This window comes from Rhipicephalus microplus, chromosome 3 (assembly GCF_043290135.1).
Source record: "Rhipicephalus microplus isolate Deutch F79 chromosome 3, USDA_Rmic, whole genome shotgun sequence".
Lineage (NCBI taxonomy): Eukaryota > Metazoa > Arthropoda > Arachnida > Ixodida > Ixodidae > Rhipicephalus > Rhipicephalus microplus.
Window position 1 is genome coordinate 193547591 of NC_134702.1, and position 22879 is coordinate 193570469.

The following is a 22879-nucleotide window of genomic DNA, read 5'->3' on the forward strand; positions in this document are numbered from 1 at the left end:
GTGGGTTCATAAGGATGATGCGTTAGTTGGAATGCGAGGCGGCCAAAGCAATGGCAGCCTCCTCAGCTTGCGTCACAGTGTTGGCTCTAAAGGAGAGGTAATCAACGTGTTTTCCCTCTGTGAGCACGGCGGCCGTGAAATGACCTGAGGCAGTGGTTCCCAACACGTCTACGTAGAAAACGCCAGGGTGCTCAAAAAGTCGCACCTGAAAGGCCGTGGAACGTGCTAGTCCACGGTCTGGATGTAGCTTGAGGTTAATGTTGCGGGGTAGTGTTCCACCCGTAATTTTTGCCGCCAATGTTCGGTATGGGCGCCGGAGTGTCTTGATTGGAGATTGCATTGATGCCGAGCCTGTGTAGTAGACGTCGCCCTGAGGGCGTCTGCAACAGACGAATAATTTGGCTAACACTAGGAGCTTCCCACATCTCTGCAAAGGAGGTATGTACCACCTGTGCCGCGAATCTTCTGTTGGAGCTGGCATCGGAAGGTCGAGTGCACGTTTGTGTACTGCACGAAGAAGGACGTCCAGCTGGTGCTCGTGGTGACGACGCAGGCGAAGATAAGGTGAGGTGTATAGGACGCGACTGACCACAAACGCATGAGCCAACCGCGTGGACTGGGTCCGACGGAGGCCGCACACTTGGTAGACACCCGCCGTATCATACGGCTCACTTGTTCGCTTGTGCGTGAGAGACTTGATATTGTGCCCCTGTGATCCAAATATGAAGTGATGTGGAGCCCAAAAGCTCGAATTTTCTCGACTGATGAAATGGAACCAGATGGAAGCAAAACCTGGTGTGGTGGTAAGTCTGATACCGAGACAATAGCCGATTCATCTGGAGAGCATTCTAGGCCACACGAAGCAGCGTAGGCGTTCACCAGAAGGGCAGGCTTTTGTAGGTGCTCTTCAATTTGTGCTGGGGAGCCAGTGTTGGTCCAAATTGTGATATCTTCGGCATATAGTGCGCGGTGTATTTCCTCGAACTCCTGCAGAAGGGAGGGGAGGTTCTTCATGGTCAGGTAACAAAGTAGGGGTGACAGAATTGCAACTTGTGGTGTACCCCGAGTGCCTAATAGGTACGGGCCATGTTCGATCGAATCTAGGCGGATGAAAGCGCCGCGATGAGATAGAAAGGCTCGAATGTGATTGAAAGTCTTCCGGCCACGGTTTGTGGCAGAGAAGCTAGAAAGAATAATACTATGTTGGACGTTATCAAACGATCCTCCAAGATTGAGTGTGAGCACGGCTTTATCGTTACAGCACACAGTGGTGGGTTCTATGGTGTCATGTTGAAGCTGGAGCAGGATGTCTTGCGCTGACAGATATGTGGGCGAAAGCCAAAAATCGTGTCAGCAAAAGTCCCCCTTGCCCCCAGTTAGACATAAAGGCGTTCGCGGACCATGATGTATATAAGCTTTACGGCCCAGGAGGCTAGTGAGATTGGTCTCAGTGCCTCGATGCTGACCAGTTTGCCCGATTTGGGTATGAATGTGACGAGTATCGCCATTCATTCCGATGGGAGTGGGGAGCCATCACATGTAAAGTTTATCAGGTGGAGTAGTGAGTGGTGTGCTTCGTCGGGAATGTTAGCCAGAAGCGACACTGTGATGCCATCCCACCCAGGGGCCATGGCCCGTCGCATTTTTCCCAGTGCAGCCCGTAAATCTGATATCGTGTATGGCGCATCAACTCGGCCTTAGAGGTGCCAGAATACGTATATTCTGGGCCTATGGGTCAATTCTCGGGTGAGTTGATCTGTAGTTTCTTGATAGGCATGCAGAGCACGGCGGAGCTGGCGTTGTGTTTCTGCCCGATTGCTGGAGGGATCCAGAAGGCTACGAAATAGCCACCAAGTGCCCTTAGAGCTCATATGATTCACCGCTTTCGTGCAGGTGTCAGCCGAATTTGAATCGGCAAGCTGCGCACAGTATGGCATACCCTCTAAAGTGAGCGCGTAAATGCGAGCGCAAAGTTTTCGATTGAGTTTGTTATGTTTCCAGCGCTTTATAAGCCCGCGGCGAGCGTTTAAGAGATGTAAGTGGTGTGGGTAAATTACAGGAGTCAAATTAGAGGTTTTGAGCGAGCGAATGTTTGACCGCTGCATACGAAGGACGTACGACGCCCACTCCGCGTATTCGCCCGAGCTAGGGATCATAGGAAATGACAGCAATCCAGATTTATTCCAGTCTGTGAGACGGGCCAGGTCCCAGTATTGGCTCATATTTTGCCGCGGTGTGAAAGAAATGTGAAGCAAAAAGTGATCACTTCCCAAAGTGCCACATACGTTTTGCCCTGTAGCATCGTGAATGTTACGAGTCAGGAAGAGGTCGGGGCATGTTTCGCGTGTGTCCGAATCGCCGGAACGCGTGGACTGTGCTGGATCGGTAAGCAGTGTGAGGCTAAGCGAGGAAATGAGCTCCTTGAGTTCTCTTCCCCGGGCCTTCGCATAGTGAGAACCTTAGTGAGGGCTGGGGGCGTTGAATTACCCGACAATCACCAGAGGTTAACCGTCTGCCGTGCACAGCGCCCTATGAAAGAGATTCGTAAAGGAGGCCCTCGCAACACGAGGGGGACAATACACGTTTGATATGTGAAATAATGGTTGGTGTCTCCGTTGAGACAGCACTAAAATCATACAATAGTCATATGGGAGATTCAGATCGAGGTCGACCTGTTTCACCACGTACGCCTAATGCACAAGAAGGCATGCAGTGGTGCCTCCCACTTAGGAGCAATATCAGAAAGAGTTGGCGTCGTGCCGGATTCTTGAAGTGTCAACATGGCCGGCTGAGAGCCAAGTGACTGGAGGAAGAAGGAAAGATGCGAGCGCTTTCACATGTTTCCAAACCCTCTAGAGTTCCGCTGTATATGCTCGAATTGCGATGACAAACTTGAAAATTTTGAGATGTACGGTTGGTGGCCATCATCAATATCTTAAGTTTTATATTCCACCCTCCATGTCTTGCTCAGAACATTGAGAGGAAGGTAGGGGTACGGAGGCCGGATTGTCTGACGGTGAGGTTGTGGTAGCCACCATGCGACAACGTCAAGAAGCTGAACCACTACTGCGAACTGAAGAGGAGCACGAAACTTATTGTTTGGCTTGAAACTGAGTGATTACCCAAGCTTGAATGGCCTGAGTGATTTCTACTACTATGCGTTGGACGGAGAAGTTATCAATGAGGTGACTGATCAACGCTTCGACGCGCGTAAGGCAATCCTTCATGCGAGTGACGCTTTCTTCACTGGGATGAATTGGGTTAGTCGTCGAGGGGTCTTAGGTGCTACCTGAGTAGCTACTCGAGCCACCGGATTAGGTGCGTCAACTACTGGAACCAGAGGGTTATTCGGAGTGTGCGTAGCGTGAGGGCTAGGATTTGAGGTTGCCGGCGTAGTCACCTGGACAGGGGCGGCAGTACCGAGGGGCTTTGCAGAGCCTTGTTGTTTGGGAGCAGGTTGCTTGGTTAAGAGTGAGAGCTGTTTTGTTAGGAATTCATTTTGCTTTTGAAGCTGCACTTCCTGCTGGCGAGGGTTCACAAGTTCACGTAAAGAAAGATTGACAGCGGGAGGACAAAGAGGCCTGTAAGCAGCAACCCCTGCCTAACTGCTCACCTGACGTGCCTCCACCGGATCGAAGAGCGGTGAGAAAGCTTAAGTGTTGGCTGGTTCTGAAGGAGCACTCTGCTTCAGGCGGGTGCCTTCGTTCCGTTGGGACGAAGATGAGGTAGGCCCTCGATGCGATATTGAGGGTGACTTGGGTTTCCAGAATTTCGCAGCACAGCCACTAGTCTCAGTCTCGTGGGCGCTGTGGCAGAGAAGGTACTTGGGGTGGCAATCATGTTCAGTGGGGCTTTCGGGGGCAAGGGTGCCACACTTGGTCTATTCTGTCGGAGTGAAGTGATAGCACTCTGGCGGCCGATGGCCGATAGTGCCGCACCCAATGCAAGCCAGAACAATTTTCTTGTAAGGAAGGATAAACGCGGCCTCGAAGTGGTAGAAGAGGAAGCGGGGCGACTTCGTGCCCCTGACGCCTTGGCGTGGCCTCGGTCAGGCAGCTGTCGATCCCACACTTGCAACTGGAAGTCACCGAGGAGTTTCTCTGCCATACCCAGAATAGTAGTACTGCAGACTAAGATTTTTTGCGCCCTGATCGGCCACACTTGAAAAAGTGTGGTGGTCCGGTCACCCAGGTAGCTCCGAATTGCATCGCAAGCGCGATCATCCGAGATACAGCTCGATGGTAACGCGTGGTTTTATGACCACGATGTAATCATCTCGAGATAGGCGAGGCGTCTGGCCTGAACGCCACTTGCATTGCTTCATCGCCAGGGGTGAGCGAGCAGAAGTAGACACACCACCGGTGGGTCGGGGCACCGGCGTTCCTCGCACAGCGGGGGAATCTTGACCAGCTGCGGCGTTTCGCAGTTGCTGGGACCCAGACTTGGATTGCTCTTGCTTGCATTTCCATATTCGCACCATGTCCCCTAGATATTCATCTTTTGACGGCCTACCTTGTCCAGGGAAAGAAATGTCCATGGACACTGCTTGCATTGAGACGAACCCAACGGGGTCATAGCCCGTAACCACGTTGGCAGCCGCCATTGCTGGGCGTAGAGCCGCCACAAGGGGTTCCCCTGGTGAGGCGGCGTAGACGCCAAAAGTAAAATTTTCCTAAAGCGCCAAAGCTGGGCTCACCTGGACAAGAGTAGTGTGTAAGTCAAGCGTAGGACTTGTTGGGGACGAGAAACACAGAATTGAAGGGTGGAAAGGTGGTGATCCGCAGATATTGAAGAAAGTGCACCGAGCAGATGTGGAGTACGTCCGTTACCATTGAGCGCTCATAGCGCCCCTTTTGTATTTAGAGGAGACGCTGCCCGTGCGCGCTCGCGTCGCGCACATGACATGAAAACATGCAATGGCACCATGAAAAGTCCTAGCTGCCGTTCGTGTCGTTTTGGACCACAGAGACCGCAGCGTTGGCCTGCCGATCACGCCACTAAATCATATTCAAGTTCCCTACAGCGGAGACCAAGAGAGGCATCCAGGCACAGCCACGAAGCAGCCAATCGGAGACTAGTGGTTCAGCACCACCTAGAATGTTCTCACTCAACTGCAGTTTATATCTACTTTTATAAGACAGCGCCATCAAATACACTGTTCGGGATACACATCCTTTACACCTAAGGCCGGACGTATTAGTCTAAGAAGACCTTAGCTCTTAAAGGAATGTAGGGCACATTCCTAAAATGGTAATCCTGCAACGCTCATCCTTGCACAGCAGGGGAGGGCCGTTGTGCTGAACTTTGTCGTCATATATTAAGCATTGTCCTCGTGAGTGGACTTTCAAAGACCAAGCAGGTGATTTCTGTATACCTTTTAGGTTGGGTATCTTACTTCGTGTCCTTCGTATATAAGCGGCTCGACTTCATCCCTGCATTCAGCATACCAAAAGAATTTGCTCATTGCGGGCCCTGGTGCTCAGCAGTAGACGCAATTGGGCAAAGAGCCCGTAGTCAGATACACATTGCGAAAGGCTGTGATGGAGGACAAGCATTTCACAAGTTTTACACTTAGTATGAGTTCCAGGACACGGGCAACCCTTGGTGGTAGGGCATGATACTTTTATGTCACAGTCAGTGTATATTACTGTCTTCCAAAGGGCATAAAGCTATCGAGCCCACATGTACAACGTTCGGCACGTCCCGGTTGATTCGAGGAGACGTTCAGCGGATTTCATGGCTGATGGTTGCACTTTTTGCGATGTCATTTTTTCGATGATTGCTCGTTGATCGGGGCCCCATCTACGGACTTCTCTAACCTTCTCACAATTGCAAATACTTCACTTTCATCTGAACCTTCACTTTTTCTTCATCATTTTAAATCCCTCCTTGTTCCTTACCCTGTGAGCTACTGCTGAGGATTGACATTTTGATGCAGATGGTTGATGAACTCGCTTTTCGTTTCAGTTCTCCTATTTAATGAATCAGCCCCTCCTTTTACTTGATCCGTCCACGGGGAGCTCTGTTGCCACGTAGTCTGTGTTTGTGCTCTTGGTCTCTCATGTGCGCGTTTCGTTGTGAGAGCCAGCGACATCTTATACCATCACAATCACTTGTCTCCACATATGCCTGTCTGTTTGGGTTCATTTTTTTTGTTGTAATGATGGCCGTCGGTTTTTGGCTGGCTCTCGGTACGCGAATGAGCCAGTCTCACTTCTTCGACGTGCGGATAATAAGTGGTTGCGTCGAGGCAGTCTTCCCCGGTGACGTTTAAAAGCACGGGATACAGCATTACCATGGTTCCTTGCAAAGACCAAATTATATGGCGTCATCAACACCAATTCCACAAATCTTGGTGACCGAAAGAAATACGAACACACACTATAAGTGAAGCCCATTTTCGTCTACAACACAGAGCTTTGCCCCGTGAACGTGAGACCACTAAGCAACAAGTGGAAGAAGTGCTACGCGCCACCATCATCCAGACGTCCAAGTGTCTGTGGGCGTGCCCCGCGGTGTTAGTAAGGATGAAGAAGGAAACTGAGCATTTCTGTCTGGGTTCTTAGGATATGAGAGGCAGGGGTCTATGACACAAATCCACTATAAGACTAGGAGAGAAAGACGAAGTGAAGAATCACTGGACTTGACTTTCCTAGCGCTGATGTTTTTTCACCGATTTTGTAAGTTTTCTTACTCGTCTTCTGCATCTTACTGCCAAGATTCGGCCACCACCTTCGCGGTGCACAAGGCGCCACATCTTCATGGCGCCGAAGCCTTATGTTAGGGTGCCATGACGTCCGAAAGCTTCGGCTACTGGTGGCGGCCATTCTTCTCAGCGCCAATCAGATGAAGACGAAGTGATGAACGCGTCTGAACAGCAAGATAATCCCGTGTTTCGCGGACCCGAGGAGGACTGTGACGGCCCCTCGACGACACCTAACGCCGGCGCTCAGTTTGTTACTCAGAAGAAGGCGCGAAGTGATAATCAAGAGGATTACAGCGATGCAACAATCATCAACTCCGCGGAAATGAATTGTGATGTGGAAGCAGAAGACAGGCCTTTCACAACAGTCACGTACAAGAAAGCTCGACCAGCGTGGATACCCGTAATTTTCAAGCTGACATACCCTAGCGCCTTGTTCTGGAAAGTCTATCCGAACAAACTGGCCAGTGAAGTTGTATCTGCTGCTAAAGAGAAAGTGGAGTCGTTCTGTGTCAACAGAGATGGCAACTTCTCCGTAAGTGTCGCCACAGTTACTGCATCGTCCAGACTCCTTGAGTTAACACATGTTGCTGATCTTGAAGTGGCAGCGTATATACCGCAGTCGTATGTGAGGAACCTAGGAAAGATTAGACAAGTACCAGTGCAATACAGGGAAGATCAACTGTTCGAATTTTTAAAAGACAGCGGTGTAATCTCAGTCAGGAGACAGGCTAAATGGCTCCATCGTGAAAATGATTCAGCAGAGCCACATTTACTCGGCAGTGTAATTCTTAAGTTCTCCACCGACAAGCCTCTGCCGCCTCGTATTCTACTAGACTTCACAAGTCATCCGGTGGAAGAGCACCTACAGCCCGCTACACAATGTTACAAATGTCAACGATATGAACATGTTGCCAAATCGTGCCATGGACAATTTCGCTGCAAAATATGTGCAGGAGCTCATGAATACAAAGAATGTACATCGAGGATTGATTGATATGTGGGGTTTCACGTCCCAAAACCACTATATGATTATGAGAGACGCCGTAGTGGAGGGCTCCGGAAATTTAGACCACCTGGGGTTCTTTAACGTGCACCCAAATCTGAGCACACGGGCCTACAACATTTCCGCCTCCATCGGAAATGCAACCGCCACAGCCGGGATTCGAACCCGCGCCCTGCGGGTCAGCAGCCGAGTACCTTAGCCACTAGACCACCGCGGCGGGGCAATGTACATCGAGGAATCATCCCAAATGTGCCAATTGCAATGGAGACCAAGTAGCGTTATATGCTGGTTGTCCGAAACACCAGGCAGCTACTCGACTAAAGCGACAAAAAATTTTGCTTGGAAGAGCTCCAAAAAAGGTATCGCCTTGTCCGAATCCTGAAACTGTGCATCCACTCCCTGTGACTTCAAAATCACAAAAGAGTACATCACCACTGTCGTATGCGGCGGTAGCCAAACATGCTTCAGCTCAGAAAAACAAAAGTACAGCCAAAACGGACCGTAGAAGATGATCACCAAGCGTTCACATTCAGACAAGCGACAGCAGGACACCGAAACCGTCAGCAACTCAGGATAACCAAGCGTGTACACCTTTCACCTCGCCAAAGCCAAAGGCACAACAGCAACGTGCACCAAAAACAAGTGATGTGGATATGGTTATGCCGATGCTCTTCCTTGCTTTGAAGGCAATCCTGCGTGTATTTCCACAGGCCAATGACCTACCAGAGGTGAGCGCAGTCCTTTCATTAGAGCCTCTAGCAGTACAAAAAAATTGTTGTATAACTAAATGGCATTACAAATGAACAACTGTTTTCGCAACACAGCTGTGTTTCAGTGGGATGCCCATGGCCTTAGGTCCAAAAGCGCAGACTTTAGGAAGCTGGTTGCTCCGTGTAGCTTCCCCGTTCTGTGTCCAAATGAAACCAACGTTGGCCCCGACTTTAGGATTTCTAACTATGTCACATATTCATCAAGAAGAAATCCAGGCTTAAGCAGGGCACTGTTATGCGTACGGCGCGACATACCTTCTTTTGTTTCATACTCGTCGGACTCGGACGTGCCAGCATTTGTAGGGTGCGAAGTTCAATTCCAGAAACTTACCGTCCTCGTAAATTGTGTTTATTTGCAACCATCGACGCGCATCTCCGAATCATCTCTGGTTCATTTTATTGGGTAAAGCCCAGGGACCTACCCTCATCTGTGGAGATTTCAATGCGCACAATACCACGTGGTTCAGTACTCATACCGATTCACGTCAGAGAACACTCGAAAAAACAATTTTTCTATGTGGTCTTGTTTTACTGAATGATGGATCAGTAACGTTTTTAAGAGGTAATAATCATGCCAGCTGTCTGGATTTGGCTATAGCCTCTCCTGACATTGCACGAGATATGAACTGGTGTACAGACCTCGAAACACGAGGTAGTGATCATTACGCAGTTCTTATGCAACACCCAGGAATGCAAGTGCAAACGACCACATTGATTTCAAAGCTAAGTGACTTGAAACTGTTTCGTGAACATACTAGACGTGACTTGATGGGAGTCAATGAATTAGATACATTTATGTCCTGCATTAAAAGCAGTTACTCCCATGCGACAAGGTTTACAGCTGCCCCTGCAGGCCACTCCAGTGTAGACGCAGACTATGAGCGCCCACGAGCTATTAGAATTAAGGTGGGCAGAACGTCGCTATCGCCGCACTGGGAGGCTTGAAGATTATAAGAAGAGTCAGGCCACACACATGCACTCTAACCGACACATGCGAAAGTTAGGTAAAAAATGGCAAGATTTCTACAATTCATTGACCCCATTTACTCCACTTCCAAAAAACTGGCAAACAATCAATGCTCTAAGTCATCCAGTATCCCAGCGAAACCCACTGAGAGCATTGGCTATATCTCTTGGAGTATCCGAACGTGATGTTTCTAATAACTTTTGCACAATGCTGACTGGAACTGGGCAATTGGTTCACAACACTACTGGACTGCTTAGTTCTGTAGAGCAGCAAATCGAAGATGCATACACTTTATCACATGCTGAACTGGATAACACGTATTCTCTGCTAGAGTTGCGTACTGCTCTATCACTAACCCGCGTAAGAACGGCAACCGGTCCTGACAACGTATCGTACAGTGTTGTGAAAAATCTAGGACCCAACGGCATGCCAGTTCTTTTACGGATATATAGCGACATCTGGACGAAGGCGTACGTTTCAATGTGTTGGAAGGTCGCGAGAATCGTCCCACTACTGAAGCCCGGTAAATTATCGCTTTCGCTTGACTCATTCTGACCAGTCAGCCTCACTAGCTATGTATCTGAAGTAATAGAAAAAAATGGTTGACAGAAGATTACAGTGGTGGATTGAAGCTAACAACTCACTTCCAGAACAGAAGGATGGCTTCAGAAGACGGCAATACACCATGGACTGCGTCTTCAACCTCCTTACATTTGTAGAACATGATATGAGCTGTCGAAACATGGCTGTTGTGGCGTTCATAGATATTAAAAAAGGCGTTCGACTCTGTGAGCCACCTTTCTGTGCTGCACGGGCTTACTTCACTAGGGGTTCATGGTCGTATCCTTCAATGGATCGCCAACTTCCTATGTAACCGACAAATATATAATTCAACAAATAACGGAGATAGCGATCGCTTCAACATAAGCAGAGGTGTACCCCAAGGAAGAATTCCATGTCCGCTTCTTTTCAATGCTGCAATGGCAGGTCTTCCAGAAGTGCTACCCGAAGCCTTGAACATATCCATGTATGCAGACGACATATGCATATGAACGTCTCACAAATCGCTAGAAGTGATCAAACATTGGCTTCAACAAGGACTAGACGCAATAAGTGATTACCTCAAAGAGCGAGGCATGCAGATTTCTCACGCCGAATCTGTAGTTCGGCCATTCACGAGAAAAAGAGTGAAAAACTTAAAGCTTTTTGTGGATGGCCAGAAAATGGAAATCGCATGAAAGCATCGCTTCTTTGGCGTTACCTTAGATAGCCAACTCAAATGGAGTCAGCATATTGCTGATCTAGAAAATTAAGTGAACAGCACTATCAATTTTATACGTCGCATCACGGGAACAAAATTGGGCTGTACATCAGCGTCTCTCCTCCACTTCCATTGTGCACTGATCCGACACAAAATTGCCTACTCTGCACCAGTTCTCCACAACATCTCTCAGACGTCGCTACACCGACTTCAGCTGTTACAAGCACGAAGCTTACGCATATGTCTTGGGGTTCCACAGGCAACATCAAGTTCTTTGACACCGGCCGAGGCAAGAGAACCCAACATCATAGTAATTAGAAATGTGGAGACGTGTCGGCACCTCTTTCGTCTAGTCACGCAACACCCCTCCCATCCGCACATATCCAACATCTTGAAACGAGCTGGAGCGCAAATACAACATGTGTACCAACAGTACATTTCCCGGCTTCCTGTGTCGACACATTGGCCACTGGGCCAAAACTACCCTGCATGGCTGCTTGAGCTATCAACTATTGAAACGTCAATAGAAGGAATTCGCAGCAAACATGAAGTGCCAACTGTTGCCGCTCGGCAGTTGGCATCACATCATCTGTTTTACAGGTACCAAGGATACACTCACGTATACAGTGACAGCTCTATCACCAAAGAGACAGCGACATCAGTATTCATAATTCCGAAATTGCACGAAGAATATGCATGTCGGTTGGGCCACCTCTCTTCTTCAACAACGTCGGAGCTCGTAGCAGTTTTGCTAGCGATAAGCTTTATCAAACTTTCAATGACACGAAGAAAATGGGTGGTAATTACAGACTCTCTGGCGGAACTGGCATGTGTGTAAAGTGCCACATCAAGACACATTGGTGTGCGTATAGTATACGCTATACTAAATGAGCTCTCAGAAGCTATAAAGTCGAATCATCGAGTGGCATTTCAGTGGGTCCCCAGTCACTGCGGAATTAAAAAACAATAAATGGCGGATGAGTTGGAGAGAACCGCTCATAATTCTACGCAAATGTGCCTCATTCTGGTATCTCAATATGATGTAAATAGAATTTTAAGAACAACAAAACGTGAATTATGTCTGTCTACCGGGTTCAGACGAAACAAAGGAATCAATCCTATAATCGGTTGATCCTAATATTGAATACCAATTACACCGTGACCTCCCAAGACGTATCTACACACTCATTCAACGCCTACGACTCGGAACTGCTTACACAAAGCACTTCCTACTTCGTATTCATCGTGCAACATCGTCAGCGTGTCCATGCGGCCACGACAACGAGGATATTTGTCACCTCTTGTTCGACTGTCCGAAACACGACACACACCGAAGACGACTAGAACAGGAACTGCATAAGTTAGATCCCGAGCAGCCATTTGCGCTGAATAAATTACTAGGTCCATGGCCATCCAAAACAAACGGCAAAGCAGTGAATGTGCTGCAACAGTTCTTCGAAGAATCGAAGATTTGTGACGAATACTGAGCGGAAAAAAGGTAAAAGTGAGCATGTCGTCTACTTGTTTGTTCTGCCCATATAGGAGAACTTTTGCTCTCACCCATGTAGGATTGTATATATGTATACATGCTCTTGTTTTTTTTCATATTTTTATCTGTAACAAATATGTGGAAAGGAGTAGCCGTCGCCAAAAAACGGTGGCAAAAACTCCTTCGTTTATTTTCTATTTCAATAAAAAGAAACTATATAACTATGAGAGACACTGTAAGGGGGGGCGAATTTTTATCAATTCAATTGATTCAACTTGTATCTAAATCTAAGCACATGGGGCTCAAGCATTTTCGCCTCCACCAAAAACGCGGCCACAGCAGCCAGGATTTAATCCCACCACCGGCGGGCAGCGGTCGAGCACTGTAAGACTAGCCCACCTTGGTGAGTGGTACTGTATAGATTAATAATACCGAAACACATCACAAACAAAAAGTTTTACGCTTTTACACGAATAGATTACGTCATGTGTCAACTCCACAACGCAGAGTACGTTTCGTCGATAAACTTGATGATTGGTGACTGGCAAATCAAAGTTCACGAGAGAGACTCAGAAAAGACGACTTTTCTAGTACCAGATGCTCAGTAAGAGTTTATTGCCTTGAATAGGCCTCACTATTCGTTCCCCGCTCGTCGTATAAAAAAATGATTTCTAACACTACCACATGGTCTGCGTCTGGCCTAGCGAAACTCTGTAACGTTGAAACCGCAATTCATCACAACAAATTAATAAACATGTGTGACACTACTATGGTGCGTGATGCTAACCGTTGGGGCAAGGGTTGTTGAAGCGTGCTCCTATAGAACTACATTTTTGTGAGATGGCATATTATCATGCATAGCAATGAATTAAGTAGGTGCTTTTTTGCTTTAGGTGAAAACTTAGTTAGCCTTATCACATACGAGCGTGGAAGTCACGGCAGCTATAGATCACTCAAAGAATTGAGAATAAGAATATTGTTACATTTGTTATTATTATTATTATTATTATTATTATTATTATTATTATTATTATTATTATTATTATTATTATTATTATTATTATTATTATTATTATTATTATTATTATTATTATTGGTAAACGTGAGAACCATACTGCAAATTCTTAATTTATGAAACAAGAAATATTTCTTTAGTGTAGTTTAGTAAGCTCTACTTGAAGCAAATGTAACAACGCCTTAGCCTGCGACCGCTTTGAAATGCTGCCTTAGAATATCACTAGAGTTGTCGTTGTGAAGGGTTCAAGACAAGGGCGAAGCTTAAATTAGTTGTTAAGCATTGCTGGTTCTTTCTAAATGTGGTGGAAATTCGCGGAAGATATTCGGCAAATTGAGCTGCACTTTTCAGTTATATGAAGTATAGTTTATTAATTGTGGCATAATCACATGGATGAATAATGCGAGTCAGGGCAGTGCCGCTAAAGTAAAGACCACTTCGTAAACTTCTAAGAGCGTTAGGTGAAAGCATGCACTCATTCAGACGGTGTCGGTAAAAATAGAGCGCGATGTACGCGTTTCCCTTTTTGCAGGAGTGCGGAATGTGAATGGCTGCTGTTGATTTTGATTGTTGCATCCCAAACTTTAAGAAATGTTCTTTTGAATGTGAAGCAATTCTTAGCAAACTTCGGCGAACTTGAGCATATCTATCTATCTATATATCTATCCATCTATCAATCTATCTATCTATCAATCGATTGATCGATCGATCGATCGATCTATCTATCTATCTATATATCTATCTATTTATGCATCTATCTATCTATCTATCTATCTGTATATCTATCTATCTAGCCGCTTGCGTTTGGGTGCTCTCGTGGTAACCCCCTTGGCGTGAACGAAAATTATCATGAGAGGGTACGGTGGTTTGACGATTATGACGCACTTGTCAAATCATGAATAATGTCACACTGCCGTCGCGTACCTCGTCAAACACTTCCTGCCAGACACTGGAACATGGCCAAGGGCGGGTATGTGCCACGGGCATGATAGTTTATGTGCCACAGATTATTGACATTTAGTGTCTACCCTGGAACAACGAGAACACACTTGGGTAATTTAAAGGCGTGAGCGTTAAGCAATACCCGCAATCGGTAGCGTCGACTGAACGAAGGCACAAAATAGGTGTCAGTTACGCAAAAACCTCACATAGGCAGCGTTGACCCCCCGACGAATGCAAATAATAAATTTCAGGGTCCCAGCAGGAATCGAACCCAAGAGTTCTGCATGGCAATGAAGCATTCGACCACAGAGCTCTGTCAGGTCTCGGAACCCCTACTCGTATAGACGATACCTTCGTGACACATTATTGTGGCTGCAGTGCTGGCTACCAAACTTTATGAACATTACATATGTACTCTTTTCATACAGCCGTCACGTCGGGTTAACATCAATTGTGTTTAGTTGCCATGCGCTGAAGTTAATTTATGTAGCAGTGTCCAGGGCGGCCAGTATCTTCGCGAGCATCAGCGCTTCATATCAGCTAGTAGTGTTTCTAATACGTTGTTGCAACGATGTCAACTGAAACGCATGCTCCAGTTGACATCGTTGCGCAAGTTGCGCAAGTGCAATCAGCTGGTGATATAAACATCTGAAATTCTTTAACAGATGTCACATATATATATATATAAATATATATATATATATATATATATATATATATATATATATATATATCGTCATTTCATGACGTACCTCAGTAACCTGCGCTTCGCCGATGACATTGCATTGCTGAGTAACTCAGGGGACGAATTGCAACTCATGATTACGGAGTTAGACAAGGAGAGCGGAAAGGTGGGTCTTAAAATTAATCTGCAGAAAACGAAAGTAATGTACAACAACCTCGTAAAGGAGCAGCGCTTTGCGATAGGTAATAGTGCACTTGAAGTTGTAAAAGACTATGTCTATTTAGGGCAGGTAATAACCGCAGAGCCTAACCACGAGATTGAAGTAACTAGAAGAATAAGAATGGGGTGGAGCACATTCGGCAGGCACTCTCAAATTATGACAAGTAGATTGCCACTGTCCCTCAAGAGGAAGGTATATAACAGCTGCATCTTGCCGGTACTTAGCTACGGAGCAGAAACCTGGAGACTCACAAAGAGGGTTCAACCTAAATTGAGGACGACGCAGCGAGCAATGGAAAGAAAAATGGTAGGTGTAACCTTAAGAGACAAGAAGAGAGCAGAGTGGATTAGGGGACAAACGCGAGTTAAGGATATCATAGCTGCAATAAAGAAGAGGAAATGGACATGGGCCGGGCATGTAGCACGTAGACAGGATAACCGCTGGTCATTAAGGGTCACCAACTGGATTCCCAGAAAAGGGAAGCGGGGTAGGGGGAGACAGAAGGTTAGGTGGGCAGATGAGATTAAGAAGTTTGCGGGTATAAATTGGCAACAGCAAGCACAGGACCGGGTTAACTAGCGGAACATGGGAGAGGCCTTTGTCCTGCAGTGGACGTAGACAGGCTGATGATGATGATGATTTCATGACGTGTTGGTCTGTAAAAAAAATTTCAACACAGCTACCTTCCCTTCGCATGCTTCGCATATCGTCGATTCCTGGGTACGTGGGGTCTGCCAAATATTTATACTTTGTGATTCGGGGCGTTAGCTTAAAAGATAATAAAATTTTCAGTGGCTCTCCGACGGTTTCTGCTGTGGTTGGTATCATCCCAAGCTATAATGCTAACAAAACTTTTCGAGAAGGTAATGCATAGGCGAAAAGTCGTCGAGGTAGCGTCTGTTAGCATCAAGGTTATGGACGGACGCAGCCGGTCACCGCGTGTGTGAGAAAGTAAAGGCTTTGGCCTTAAAAATGACATGCTGACTGTGACTATTATTATGTAAGGATGATCTAACGGTCATGCATAGTAGCACTGATAGTTAAGCGAGTTGATAAACGTTCCTAATAATGCGACGCCACAACTAAGAGACGACACACACATGCAGAGAACACGTGGTGCCGGTCTTCAGGTATTTTTGTCTGTGTTTATCAACCCTTAGTAGCGCCCTTGCTTTATCATGAAATAAATTTAAATAATAGCGTGTCTGTAATTTTTGTGTATGACGTGTGACCACAAATACGTGGTGCAATATATAAAACGTGAAACATAGCTTTGAAAACACAAAAGTATCACCCACACTGCAAGGTGTCCAGTCCTCCTCCGCTAGATAAAAAGTTCCATAACCGTTACTGGGATCACCATGTGATACAACGCACGAGTAGGAGCACTCAGTTCCATGAAAACGCTGCAAGAAATAAAGGCTTTCACTTTAAACGCAGTTTTACTGAATGAACAGTGATAACACTCTTTATCAGACACCGGAGGCATCGGTCAAGATGAAATACTGCTGCACTCTGAAGTGCAGCTTCTTCAATGAACTTTCACTTTCATTTTGATTATATACAATCTCTATCACAAAGGTCGTTTTCAGGGAGAATCAGGGGAAATGAGAACGTGCTGAAGCATCTTAATCATCTTGCTTTTTCCTGGTTTAGACTTTTTAGACTTGGGCTAGTCTGCACAGACGTGTTGCTTGTTCCGTGAACGAGTTTTACCGGGAAGGCATGTGTACGAACACTTTAGGTAAAACGATAAAACCTGCTGTGAGTTGTGACGCCGACGGTTACATATATATATATATATATATATATATATATATATATATATATATATATATATATATATGTGTGTATATATATATATATATATATATATATATATATATATGTTTATATACATATTTATTTATTTATTTATATTTATATATATGTACACTGACACTCCTTGTTTAAATTCACGTATATATCCAATAAAAGTGGCCTTGGGTATAGCGGCCGTGGTGGCTCAGTGGTAGAGCATCGAACGCGTAATTCGAAGGTCGCAGGTTCGGTTCCTCCCCATGACAAGTTATCTTTTCACCCACTTATTTTTCTTCACATTTATATTACAATTGGCCTAATGACTTCCCCTATACAATCCTTGCATATTGTCTGTTATATCTCAATCATATTGCGTCAAAACACGGAAAAACGAGGCCTTAAGTATACACTTTTTTCCCTTATTGATTAACGAGGGTCTCGTACTGGCAGACTTGGTGCCTTTAGGTTGTATACGAGGGACTTTTCGTCAGCTGCCAGCTCGTAATATGTTCACGTGCTACATAACGCCAAACATGCTTATAAAGAGCGTGCCATACTCGCCGCCATGGCAACTGTTGGCTCTGACTGATACTCCCACGTTTAAATTCACCTATATACCCAATAAATGTGGCTGGGGTGATAGCGGCCGTGGTAGCTCAGTGGTAGAGCATCGAACACGTTATTTGAAGGCCGCAGGTTCGGTTCCGGCCCATGGCAATTCATATTTTCACCCACTTATTTTTCTTCACATTAATATTACAATGAACCTAATAACTTTTCCTATACACTCTTTGCCAATATTGTATGTTATATCTCAGTATTATTGTGCCAAAAGACAGAAAAACGAGCCCTAAGTATACACTTCTTCTTGTTATATATATATATATATATATATATATATATATATATGTGTGTGTGTGTGTGTGTGTGCGTGTGTGTGTGTGTGTGTGTGTGTGTGTGTGTGTGTGTGTGTGTGTGTGACGCTATGATGACTGGGTGACGTGGCCCGGCTCATACTCCATGTTTATTCTAATCTCACTTCTTCCTTTTCTGCTTCTACCAAGCGTCGCTACTTCATACGTCACATGATTCCCCCTCCCCCGAAAGAATGCGCAAGCCACCATCTAGAAAGCATGAACAAATGGAGTCTTATAACAAAAAATTAATGCCAGAAAATGCAGTAGTTCCATGCGACACGGCGGTTCCATGCACTTGCACAAAATGTTCACAGGAAAGGCATTGATTGATATGTGGGGTTTAACGTCCCAAAACCACTCTATGATTATGAGAGACGCCGTAGTAAAGGGCTCCGGAAATTTAGACCACCTGGGGTTCTTTAACGTGCACCCAAATCTGAGCACACGGGCCTACAACATTTCCGCCTCCATCGGAAATGCAGCCGCCGCAGCCGGGATTCGAACCCGCGCCCTGCGGGTCAGCAGCCGAGTGCCTTAGCCACTAGACCACCGCGGCGGGGCGATTTCACAGGAAAGGCAGTCCGGTGACATCTAGGAGACCTCAGGTGGGCGAGGTTGGCTGTTGCGTTCTGGAGAGCATAACCATGCCTTCAGCGTTAAAAATGGTGATGGCACAACCTGGTTAGTATTGAGGAACGAACAAGGTTGGAAGTCCTTGTAGCGTTGGAAGGTCGGATGTCTCATGCGTTGGATTCTGAGTCGTGGCTGCGACACACGCTTCGCTTCTAAAATGCGTGCTTCTTGACGGATTGTGACGGCGTGATTCCTGCGGGCTGGCGGTATGCAAGAAGTGTTTCCTCATCTTTCTTGGCGTTTTCCGTGGTGTTGCGGTCTGTGTACCTGCAGGCGCAGGGAGCGTCTCTGGCGACTTTCATCTGTGCGATAAAATTTGACGTCTTGAATTACTTCTTGTGTTAGAGATCTTATTTTCCGCTTTTCTTCAATTGGTGAGTGTGCTTTCGTTGAATTTCGCGTTCGTCGATGCCTTGGTTGCAGTCTATTTTGTTGTCGCATGAGGTTGCGCGCTTGGCTATGCTTGCTTTGGGGATGCTGCTCAGGAGATGGCTGTAGTGGCAAGCCTTCCGAAATGGGACATTCATTTACTTTGAGATTCGATGCGTCCTGTAAACAGCTGATGCATGGTGAACAGGTTTCTTGCGCCTGGTAGCATGTGACGTTCAATGCGTCTGAGCCTTCTGTGTTAGGAGTTTCTGGTGGCTGCGCACTGGACGGCGACACCGCAACAAGGGTAGTTCGGTAAGGTTTGAGTTGTGAATGGCCCTCTTTCTGTGCAACTAACGATGCGAGCTGTTCTGGCGCATGAATCTGGGTGGAAAGTCCAGGGCTTGGAGTAGCATCGTCCGAGCTCCGCAGCCCTATTTCGACCATTGTGAGCGTGCTAGATGTGAGATGGACTTTGTGAGTCACGAAAGAGCCAAGCAAGGGAAAACCAGGAGGCGGGCTAAGTCTGCGAGATGGGGAGTAAGCTGCTCCAATGCGTGAAGACTGATTTTCACTCTTTGAGTCATCTTTACGTTGTTTGGTATTTTCCCCACGTGTCAGCTGGTCTACCATGAACAAGGCGTCCTTATGACACGAATAGTGACCGTTAGGAGCCTTTGAAGAGCTGCTTCGTAGAAAACCAGGTGGTGGACCATGTATGCGAGACGAAGCATAAAACCATCAGTAGTGTGAGTGACGTCTCGTGTCGTACGTTGGTGCCACGACTTTGAAAATGTCGACTTTCGTGAAGAAGGGCGGCGTGCTTGAAGGTTGGGTTTTTCCCAATATACGCATGACCTTCTAAAAGAAAACTGCTGTGCCCCTTCGTATTGAAGCAGTTGTCGATTCGCGCTGGGCTTTCGAATGGTTGAGGACTGCTTAGGAAATTGACGATAGTGTGCGGTTGTCTCTAGATGGTTGGCAATGAGTAGGTCTTGGTCATAGTCGTTAAAACGGGTAATCATCTCCTCTTTGATTTTTTTCATGACTCGTCGTTCTCGAATATATAGGTGAGGTAAAATTTAATGCCTCACCAGTGACGTAGTCGCTGAAGTTCGTAACCATCTTCCGTTCCGACCCAGATGCAGCGGTAGCGTGGAGCTCGAACACGTCAAACCAGTCTTGTACGGGTCCATCGTCCGCTGATCCGGTGTACTTAGGGATGTCAAGGTCGTCTGATGCTGCTGCATGATGCTTGGTGGTCCGCGTTCGGTCACTGCGTCTCACTGCGTCTCGCTTCTACCAATCGTCGCTACCTTCTTACGTCACATATATATATATATATATATATATATATATATATATATATATATATATATAGTTATTTTTTCACCGACTTTTCTTTCTTTTTATTTACGTTACATTGGTTTTAATAACTGCCCCTATACATTCCTTGGCATTATGTCTGTTAGACCTCATATTCTGAAGAGTGCTCCAGGGTACTCGAACCTGCGAGGCCTCGTTCCACAGCACGACCATGTTAAACCACTCTGAAATGCTTGAGCGCTGCAGAGGCTTGACCTCCCTCACTATAATGAAAAGAATGCCGTTTAGGGTTTGTTGCCCCGCCCTTCGCCAGAGTGCGGATACGCGCATGCGCACTCTAGTTTCAACTCCTAGGTGTGGTCGCCCGGACTCACGCGCTTGTCGCTTGGTTATGCAGGTTTCAGCGAGTTGTGTGCCCACCGCAAAGATTGCGTTGATGGCAAAAACCATGCGAAGGTTTCGTCGCTCATTTCCATTGACTTCGTTTAGGAAACGAGTGAGCTGCTGGATGCCTAAAAGAGTCAATATAGGGGCTAGTGCAAAACAATGCGTTGGTGGGCTAGTTGGTGTGAATCAATAAGGATTTATAGTGCTAAAAACTACCAAACTTTGGAGGCTATGTCACAGTAGCTGATATTTGTTTTGTTCATTTGTAATGGCAAAGGTTCAACTTTCACATGAGCTTACAAGGGAAGGAAAACTGCAGTTTTTTGTTATTTGGAACTGTCGTTTGAAGCCAGTAAACCTGCTCAATGTACTCGCCACGTGGGCGTGAAGGTTTTTTACTTACAAGCCTGCGCACTTTAAGATCTTGAATTATGAGATTGCGATGTGTTTATAATCTTCGTTAATAAAATTGTGCCTTGAACTGTGCACGAAAGTATAAACGCACAGCTAACGGAGTTGCAGTAGGTGCGTTACCTAATTTTAGCAGTTACACCACTCTCTCAGGTTTTGTTTTTCAAGGTGACAGGCAGGTCCCAGTAATGTAACAACGATATACAGAAGAAGAGGCATGCCGTTCTGCTCTAACATCAGAAAACGTTCCACAATCTTAAGATTGCGGCCACTGTGTACCACATACCAGTAGTGTTTTCTGCCTCCCAGAAACAGTGAAATGTTGGGTAAGCATATTTGTAAAGAAATTGAGACAGCAGCAATGTAAAAAATAATCTGATGTTTGTACAGTGCTGTGTAGGTGCGGTCAACAAGATTCCATTCTCATGTGGCAAAATGTATGCAGTTCAGTCAGGCGATTCTGGCAATAAGCGTTAATGGTAAATGAAGTGTGAAGGAATGTTATGAATGTTAAATGATTGTCCAATAATGTTAAATAACATGACAAATCCAGGCCGTCTAGCAGAAGGTCCCATTCAGCTCAATATTTCAAAAAAGTTTAAGTGTTAAACCTTGTTTAGACTAACCACGTTTTTAAAGAGCAGTGACACCACCTTATAAGAGTTATCATAGCCGCTTCACATACTGTCATTATGTTCGCAGCACACTATCGTATTTCTTCCTCAAACATTTTAGGCACTGAGTTTTCTTTTTATTTTTTTTGATAAGCTAACATGAGTACGTTTGGGCGATAAAATTGCGGCATGACGTGCAAGATGCATATCCTACCGGTAGCTGATCAGTGTAAAGAGTCGAGTGATACAGTCGATGATGTGAGTTGAGACTACCGCTTTGTCTTGTTTTCTATCTTGTGGTGTTGGTTTTCTTTTTGGTATTATAGGAACATTTTAAAAGCTAGTTGGATGTATATCATCGACAGTTGCAACGGCTTTCTAAACACAAATATGACGCTTGGCAGTTTTAGCCAGTACAAGATTTTAACGGCTGTTGCAATCACTAATTCACACTCATCTTTTGTGTACACCTTTGTGTTCTCCTTGTGCGCCCTTTGTTGCCTAGTCACGAGCTGTAAGGGTCAAGCTGCTAGCCTACTTGAACATCACTTTCTGATTTGTTGCTATTCTATTTACGGTCTCACCATTTTGTCGAAAATGTGGCTGTTTTCAATGAAAAACTTATGCAAAACAAGATTTTTATGTAGAGCACAGTAACCGTAGGCTATTATTTCGGGGAAACGCAGAACTGAAGTTTGTGTGAAAGTTAGTGAATTCTTACAAACTTTAAGCAGAAACCGTGCGTGCTTTACAGAAGTTATGAGAAATATTACGTGTCCCGAAGCTCCCTTGCCTCCTTTGACCGATGTCAAATGAGTGAAGTTTTTACTTCAGGCAGGGCCATAACGTCCTTTTTTGTCTGCGCCTTTCTTTTCCCTGGTTGCCATTCAACATAGCTGAATGTCTATGCGGTTCTACCGTTCAACATACTAGAAGGTAGCGTATGAACAAGAACAAAGCGTTTGTCCGAAATAATTACCATAGAACTAAAATATATACTGACACAACAAATTCTGCTAAATGTCTTGGTCCTACGAGCCAGCGTACCCTCGCAGAGCTAACGCTTTTCTAATCTGCTTCCTCAAAACGCTAGAAGAACAAGACACGGAATCGGACAAGAAGTACTAGTAAATAACATTACTGAAACAGAGACACGTTAGTTTGTTTTTTTTTTACAATGAAGGGGTCGGGGTGATCTAAATGGGCAAGTTCGCTATACGAACAGATAAATAGATAGGAATTTATTTATATTTCAATTGTTAACGAGCTTTATTAGCCTGTGCTTACTAATCATTATAAACTTGTGGTTAAATGTCAGTGTTATTATCCTTATATGATCAGCCTCAAGAATGCTGCCTTTCTAC

General features: G+C 45.7%; 1 protein-coding gene across 2 annotated transcripts in view; it reads right to left on the reverse strand.

Annotated features, from left to right (window-relative positions):
* The window catches only part of LOC119159866 (uncharacterized), a 50772-nt gene that overhangs the window by 14694 nt on the left and 13199 nt on the right, over positions 1-22879 (reverse strand). For both annotated transcript variants that reach the window (XR_012894129.1, XM_075888572.1), the window contains exon 3: positions 16357-16464. Coding sequence is in view for 1 of the 2 variants with exons in the window: in XM_075888572.1 (XP_075744687.1) it covers positions 16357-16464 (108 nt within the window). In the remaining variant the exon portion in view is untranslated. The remainder of the gene's footprint in view (positions 1-16356; positions 16465-22879) is intronic.